The 8,942-nt window shown below is 36.5% G+C and overlaps 1 protein-coding gene across 1 annotated transcript in view; it reads left to right on the top strand.

Moving 5' to 3' along the window:
- The first annotated feature begins 3,415 nt into the window (after nucleotides 1–3,415).
- ltb4r2b (leukotriene B4 receptor 2b) overlaps nucleotides 3,416–8,942 on the top strand; it is a 7,346-nt gene continuing 1,819 nt past the window's right edge. The window contains exons 1-2 of the mRNA XM_048164968.1: nucleotides 3,416–4,846; nucleotides 7,791–8,364. Coding sequence (XP_048020925.1) covers nucleotides 7,810–8,364 — 555 coding nt within the window. The 5' untranslated portion in view covers nucleotides 3,416–4,846; nucleotides 7,791–7,809. The remainder of the gene's footprint in view (nucleotides 4,847–7,790; nucleotides 8,365–8,942) is intronic.

Raw genomic sequence — 8,942 nt, forward strand, 5'->3', positions numbered from 1 at the left:
TCTTTGTCTTTATTTTAAAGCTTGTCTCATGTTTGATGCTTGGAAGTGATGGCATCTGTTGCTTGATATACACGGAGGCATCTGGCTGGGATTCATCAGTGCATATCCGTTTAATTTAGTGATGTGAACAGAAGAGAACAGAGCATACATGAGCCTTTTTTGAAATGGGATCTTATGGGATTGATTGTGAGGCGGCCCATTTCATCTAGTTATATAAATATCAGAGTTATGCATCATCAGAAGCAATCTGTGCTGCTTCAACTATATATACCAAAAGTATATTTATGGGAGAATGTTGCCATCATGTGGACATTAAAGATAGCTGGTATGTTTAGTTCCCACACAGCCTCCAGTTACGTCACAATGACATATATGCAAATGTTGAGTAACTATAAACTTGATGCAAAGCAATGATTAAGCTGCTTACTCTGGTGCTCCACTGAACCCGGTCATGAGAGTTTGGAGAAGCTTATGTTACTCATGGGAAACAGGTCACTGAATAATGACCCAGAGGTCAGAAATAAGGAAGTGTATTTTCTCGCTAAGTTTTCCTCTCTCTCTCCCTCTCTCTCTTGCAGAAATTTCTCATATATATTAGTAGTTTCCCCATTTGGGGAATGGTTAATCTGCCATATTTTCAACATATCTCATGCAATGTGTGTGTCTGTGTCTGTGTGAAAAAACAATTCCCTATTCACTGACATCCTTTTACTGCCATAAAAACAAGGGTTCCAAAAGTTTTTTTTGTTTGTTTTTTTCCCCAGCAATGCCATAAAAGAATAATTTTGGGTTCCCCAAAGATCAGAGCAATAGCAAATCTATCCTACACTCTAAAAATGCTGGGTTAAAAACAACCCAAGTTGGGTTGAAAATAGACAAACCCAGCAACTGGGTTGTTTTAACCCAGTGAATGGGTTAAATGTTTGCCCAACCTGCTGGGTAGTTTTATTTAACTCAACTATTGTTTAAAAATTACTGTATTGGTTGCTTAAAATGAACCTAATGTATGTTGGAAATTAGCACTTATTAATATGTTTAATGACTAATAATTAAACAATAAACATTTATTAAATTGCTTATTAATAAATGTTCACCTTTTGATTATTATTGTTGCCTCTAGTAATTGTGTCTGATTTTAATTTCCAACCTATTTTTGGTTCATTTTAAAGGGTTAGTTCACCCAAAAATGAAAATTCTGTCATTTATTACTTACCCTCATGCCGTTCCACACCCGTAAGACATTCGTTCATCTTCAGAACACAAATTAAGATATTTTAGTTGAAATCCGATGGCTCAGTGAGGCCTCCATAGGGAGCAATGACATTTCCTCTCTCAAGATCCATAAAGGTACTAAAAACATATTTAAATCAGTTCATGTGAGTACAGTGGTTCAATATTAATATTATAAAGCCACGAGAATATTTTTGGAATGCCAAAAAAACAAAATAACGACTTATTTAGTGATGGCCGATTTCAAAACACTGCTTCATGAAGCATCGGAGCATAAATGAATCAGTGTGTTGAATCATGATTCAGATCGCGTGTCAAACTGTCAACGGCTGAAATCACGTGACTTTGGCACTCCGAACTGCTGATTCGACACACTGATTCATCTGTGCTCCAATGCTTCATGAAGCAGTGTTTTGAAATCGGCCATCACTATATAATTCGTTATTTTGTTTTTTTTTGGTGCTCCAAAAATATTCTCGTGGCTTTATAATATTAATATTGAACCACTGTACTCACATGAACTGATTTAAATATGTTTTTAGTACATTAATGGATCTTGAGAGAGGAAATGTCCATTGCTCCCTATGGAGGCCTCACGGAAGCTATCGGATTTCAACTAAAATATCCTAATTTGTGTTCTGAAGATTAACAAAGGTCTTACGGGTGTGGAACGGCATGAGGGTAAGTAATAAATGACAGAATTTTCATTTTTGGGTGAACTAACCCTTTAAGCCAGCCATACAGTAATTTTTAAAGGGGACCTATAATGCCCCTTTTCAATAGAAGTAATATAAGTCTCTGGTGTCCCCAGAATGTGTCTGAAGTTTCAGCTCAAAATAACCCACAGATAATTTATTATAGCTTGTCAAATTTGCCCCTATTTGGGTGTGAGCAAAAACATGCAGTTTTTGTGTGTCCCTTTAAATGCAAATATGCTGCTGCCCCCGCCCCCTTTCCAGAAGAGGGCGGAGCTTTAACAGCTCACGCTTCGGTTGCTCAAGAATCTCACGCAGCCAAAATGAGGATTGTCAGTAACGGTGTTCAGCCTTACATTGTTCAAACCGACACTGATGGAGAGACTCAGGAAGAAGTTACAACTTTTAGAATGAAACTGGGCGTTTCTGAATGGTTAGTGGATAAATGTATGTAGTTGCTGTGGAGTTGATTCAACTCATCCACTAGCATGTTAATCTTTTGTGCAAATCCCTTATGGACTCCCACTATACATAGCGTACCTGTTTGCCAAAGAGCCATACACACCAGGCTAATGTTTATGATTGTTATTAAATGCTGTGAATGGTCTAATTTTTTCCCCCCAAAATATCCCCTCTTCTTTTAGCAATCAAACTTGCCAGGGTCAACTTGCAGGCTATCCAAGCTAATGAGACTCTAAATAGCGTTCTGTGCTCGTCTGTGCAGCCAATAACAGAACAGTTAGCATGCTTTGCTCGACTTTTGCCATGGTGTTAGAACCAGTACACCGTTTTTGCTTTTGAAAACAAAATGGCGGCGCCGTGCGTGGAAACCATAGGTGGAAACGTGCAGATTAAGGGGCGGTGATATTATAATAAGATCTCCTTCCTACTTCACAAGGGGAGCGAAATCTGAGCAGCTCGTTTTTTCACATGCTTGCAGAGAAAAGCTTGCCAAAACAAGGTTACTGGGTTGTCATTTTTCACGTTTTCTAGGTTGGTAAATGCATCGGGGACCCGATTATAGCACTTAAACATGGAAAAAGTCAGATTTTCATGATATGTCCCCTTTAAACAATAGTTAAACATTTAACCATGGGTTGCTGGGTTTGTCCATTTTCAACCCAACTTGGGTTGTTTTTAACCCAGCATTTTTAGGAGTGAACCGTCTAATCAATGGACAAAATCAAGTCCTAACGCTCTGAATCTTCCTGAAGCAGTGTTTTGAAATCGGCCATCACTAAATAAGTCGTTATTTTGTTTTTTTTTTGGTGCACCAAAAATATTCCTGTCGCTTTATAATATTAATATTGAACCACTGTACTCACATGAACTGATTTAAATCTGATTTTTGTACATTAATGGATCTTGAGAGAGGAAATGTCATTGCTGGCTATGGAGGCCTCACTGAGCCATCGGATTTCAACTAAAATATCTTAATTTAAGTTCTGAAGGTTAACGAAGGTCTTAAGGGTGTGGAACTGCATGAGGGTGAGTAATTAATGACATTATTTTCATTTTTGAGTGAACTAACCCTTTAACCTTCAGAAAATGAGTTTTGAATCGCACTGGCTCTCTCACAAGAAGTGAATCATAGTTTCTCTCTGTTGCAAGGCATGTGATTGGCTGTTCACCACCGATGTCACGGATTCATGTGCACGCGCTCCACAAACTCAGGATCAAAGCCTGAGTTGACAAAGAAAGTTGATGATAAGCATCATGGTACCAACAAAGCCAGATTGGAGTGGAGTGGAGTGGTTTGGTTTTGTCAACCCGAAAGTAATCCTATAACCCTGAGTTTGTTCAACTACCATCATGGCCCCAGGAGACTTGGATGTATCTTCAGCAGGATTCTTTAATGAGAACACGTGCTGTTGATCGCTGCAGTCATCAAGTCCAACTAAGGCAGTGTACATTGTAGTTTGTGTACATTGTAGTTTATATACATTTTAGGGGACAGTGCTTAGAAATGGAGACAAAGCACCTGGCTGATGACCTTAAACAAAGCACGCAAATGAAGTATCCAGGTGTAGGAACCCGCCCCAGACTCTAGAGTGTCGCAAGTCCTAATCCAATCAGCATAACTATTCAAAGAATGGGACAGGGGCTTCAAGAGCCATTGAAGACAAAAGGTGAGAGTCTCAGCATGGCTCATTTGATTTACAATAAAGAGAACAGGAACGGGCAGAAACCTCTTGCTACAAATTTTGCGTAATAGAATCCTTCGTGTGATGTCATTATCTTTACCTTAAAATTCTAAACGGAATGTACTTCATCTTAGTATTTCATGTGATGTTATGATAGGACGTAGGACCAGCAGATCTTAAACAGATTCTTAAATTTGTAATCCCACAAAATCCCACTGACCCTTGTGTTCCTCTGTGCTCTTCTACTCTTCTGAGTAATAATATACCTTGCTATGAAGTAAAAGTCTTTATGAATTGTATGATTCACTGTTATGAGCAGGTAAGAGCAGGTAGAAGAACCATGGGTGGGTGCCGAGATGTGGAAGTGTGTGAAACACCTCCTCCACTCCTTCCCGCATTCTTCTTGCATGCTGTAGCCTGCAGGTTAGGAAAAAGAACCTTGAACTTTCATTAAAAATAAAGACATGAAGAAATTGGTGTGTTCAAATATAGGAAGGAGGAGGAGAAGGAGGATGGTGGGGCGGAGTCAGTTTGAACAATATGTCAGAAGACTAGCAGTTTAGTAACAGAAAGAAGCAGTAGGACAAGTGTGCTTGATTTTTAAATAGCGTATATAAAATTCACTTAAGGAATTTAGGATAAGCTATGTGAAAGTTTATCTGAGAAACAGGGGAAAGAAATAAAGAGACCAACTCGGAGACCACACAACCTAACCAGGTCCATCTGGTCACTTCAGGGAAATACATTTCAGCCATTCGGATCTAATCAAGTGTATTGGTGAGTTACAAGAAAACCCTCTTTGATTTTCCAGAACCAGAAATACGTTACAGTCTATTTCTTATTTTCCATCTCTAGTTTGTCCTTTCAGGCCACTTTCTGTTTGATGCAACTCTGTCCAATTTCTCAATTTCACACATCTTTGCTGTTCAGAATCAATTGTAGTGATCACAATCAGATTGGACAATCTTATCTTCTTAGACTGTAGGGATTGCAATACTAAAATAGGTTCACAGTTCATTTTGTGAATATGTTTTTTCTTTAAATGCTTTGTTCTGTTCTTTTAACTTGACTTTAAATATGGAAATTCTTTTCTTGACAATTGCTGTAAAATAAAGTTTAGACAAGAGAACTCTTGGGATGAGGGTGAGGACGTGATCCTCTGATTGGCGGATATTACAGCATCTGAGTGGCTTCTTCTGTATTGAGATCAAGGTCACACAGCGAGTCGTAGCACGTTGTTTCCATGTTGTTATTTTTTTCATTGATGGAAGATTACTGGCTGAATTTCAATAATTACATGGTTGCTGAGAGCCCATCCTTTATGCTGGCTCATACTTTATTTGCTTCTTTAAGAAAACATTATTAAAGAAAAAATCCTCAATAATTCATAGTACATCATCTAAATTGGATAACGTGGTCAAGTGTAACTGTTTTCCCCCCCGACTGATTATGTGCTAATAATAATTTCAATAATTTAGTCTAGAATGTAAACATTTTTCAAATATTTTTTAAAAGATTATTGTAGTACATTTTACAATTTCTTCTTTCTATTGCAAAATTTCATGTTTTACTTGCCATTTCTTTGGAATTATTTGCAAACTAGCAAATTGAAAATTGTTTGAAAGTTTTCAGTTTTTAAAAAATTAAAACAGCTGACAAATAAGTAAATAAACATTCTATCCTAAGCAGTGTTGGGGAAAGTTACTAATGTGTTGCAATATTGTGTTACTCCCTAAAAAAGTAACTAATTACATTACTTAGTTACTTTTTATGGAAAGTAATGTTACTTTTGCGTTACTTTTTTTCTCTCCTGTGCCAGGCTTGTTTGGTTTTTAATAACAATAACAACAAAAAAGTTCTATTTTTGGTAAAAGTAAAGGCCTCTTCGCACCAAAAGTGAAATGAATAAACCTCAGGCTGAAGGAAATGCAAATTCACGCCAGCACAGTAGAGGGCGCAACTCAAACAAACTTTTCTGCTGTGCTACCATTCTGGATCTAATACGGAGAAGAAAGTTCAATGCAAAAAAATTAAACAAATGTGGTTATTTTTGTTTGTTAGTAAAATTTGCCCAAAATCGAATTGTTGAATTGGATCATCGGAGATCAGCAGCAAAGATATTAGTTAATAAAGTGAGATTAAATACATAAAGTATATTTGTGTTATTTAACATATTTAATTATTCAGAATTTGCATTTCAATGTTTTTATTCATTTTAATGAATACTGAATCTGTTTTTGTGCAAGTGAGATGAGTAAATGCATGCTCATTTAGTCCTACAATACCCATCATGTTCATGCACACGTCTCTGAACTTTTACGATGAGGACAGGAGAGCTGTCAGTCAATAAATAGGAAAACAACGTAACTTGTATGGCAAGCCGTTTTGACTTTTATTCACATCTCAGGATATGAATTCTTGATATTAACAATTCAATTATTGATATCAGGAATTTCATTTCCACTAGTAACAATGTTAATTCTTGACATCAGCATTTGAATTTCCACTAGTAAAAACTAGAATTCTTGATTTCTGTAATTGTATTTTCACTAGTGAAATGTCACCATAGGCTGCAATTCACATTCAATTGTTGATATCAAGAACTGATTTCTTACTAGTTGAAATTCCAATTTCTCATATCAGAAATACAATTCTTACTAGTAAAACTCATATCTTTTTATATCAATAATTACATTACTACTAGTAAAATGCGAATTTTTGATATCAAGAATTCAATTGTCACTAGTTGAAATGTCAGTTCTTGATATCAACAATTTAATTGCTATTAGTAAAAATTTTCATTTTTGATATCTGAAAATGTATTTCTGATATCAGTATAATTTCAGATATCTAAAATGGCTTTCTTACTAATAACAATCACATTCATGATATCAGAAACTAACATTGTCACTAGTGACAATCAAATTATTGATATCAAAAATTAACATTTTTACTAGTACCAATTCAATTTTTGATATCAAGAACTGACATTTCAACTAGTGACAACTGAATTATTGATATCAAAAATTATTATTTTTACTAGTAAGAATTGTATTTCTGATGTGAAATTGGAATTTCAACTAGTAAGAAATCAGTTCTTGAGATCAACAATTGAATTTGAATGGCAGCCTATGGTGACATTTCACTAGTGAAAATACAATTACAGATATCAAGAATTCTAGTTTTACTAGTAGAAATATAATTCTTGATATAAAAAATTAGCATTTCAACTAGTGAAAATTGAATTGTTGATATCAAAAATTAACATTGTTACTAGTGGAAATGTAATTCCTGATATCAAAAATTGCCATTGTTACTAGTGGAAATGTAAATCCTGATATCAAGAATTAGCATTTTAACTAGTGAAAATGTAATTGTTGATATCAAGTATTCATATCCTGAGAATGAATAAAAGTCAAAACGGCTTGCCATAAACTTGCGCTATTTAAGTAACTTAGATATTTTGTTGTAAATTTAAAAGTAATGCATTACTTTACTAGTTACTTGAAAAAAAGTAATCTGATTACATAAGTCGCGTTACTTGTAATGCATTACCCCAACACTGATCCTAAGCTAGTTTGCAGGTCTAAGCTGTTGTCAGGACAGTCCGTTGGCTGGTTTTATAGGGAATTTGGACACTTTAAAAAAAAAAACAAAAAAAACAATATTAGCAGGGTTAGCATTTCCAGCTTTAAATAACATTGCTTTCTGACTCCATCAGTTCTCCTGACGCCTTCCTGATGGGATCACAAAATGAGAGCGCCTCCAGCGACAACATGACAATCAATGAGAGCATTGTGGGTAACAATGTTTCTGTTACCTTTGGGGCCCTCATCCTCAGCATCGTCTTCCTCCTGGGTGTTCCTGGCAACCTCTTCATTATCTGGAGCATCCTGGCACGTGCCCGCAAACGCTCGGTCACGACCCTGCTCATCCTAAACCTGGCGTGTGCAGACGGCTGTCTGATGTGTCTGACGATTTTCTTTATAATTTACCTAGCCAAGCAGAACTGGGTATTTGGAGGTGTCATGTGCAAGATGCTTTTCTACTTGTGCAACACAAACATGTACGCTTCTATCATGATCATAACGCTGATGAGTCTACACAGACTAGTGGCAGTGGTGTGGCCCACATACTTGAAAGCCTGTACTCGTAGACGGACGGTATTACTTGTGCTCGGGGGCCTGTGGATTGTCGTATTTCTTTTGGCACTTCCTGCTTTGATATTCAGAAAAAAGAAGGACTATAAGGAGGGACGCGCATTGTGTGAAACTAATCACAGCGGTCCACAGCATGTGAGTGGTTTCTCTTTGCTCCATTGATACTTGAATACTTGATTATGATTGGCCAATCCATCATCCATAGCAATGCTGTATATCAAGCAGCTTAGTATTGTTTTATATCTCTCACATCACGCTGCAGACTTGCTCTCATTTCATATAAACCAGTGATTCTCAACCAAGGGGCAGAGGGGGTCTCAGCTAACTTCTAAGGGGGCTCCAGGATGAATTAAAATTATTTAAATTAAAGGTTAGTTCACCCAAAAATGAAAATTATTCCATGATTTACTCACTCTCAAGCCATCCTAGGTGTATATGACTTTCTTCTTTCAGACGAACACAATCAGAGTTATATTTAAAAAATATCCTGGCTCTTCCAAGCTTTATAATGGTAGTGAATGGGGGCCGTGATTTTGAAGACAAAAAAAAAAAAATGCATCCATCCATCCATAATAAAAATAACCCATAAGGCTCCAGGGGGTTAATAAAGTCCTTCTGAAGCGAAGCAATGGGTTTTTGTAAGAAAAATATCCATATTTATTTAACTTCATTAACTATAATAACTAGCTTCTGGCAGACGGCCGTATGCATCG

Source organism: Megalobrama amblycephala, linkage group LG17 (assembly GCF_018812025.1).
Source record: "Megalobrama amblycephala isolate DHTTF-2021 linkage group LG17, ASM1881202v1, whole genome shotgun sequence".
NCBI classification, from domain to species: domain Eukaryota; kingdom Metazoa; phylum Chordata; class Actinopteri; order Cypriniformes; family Xenocyprididae; genus Megalobrama; species Megalobrama amblycephala.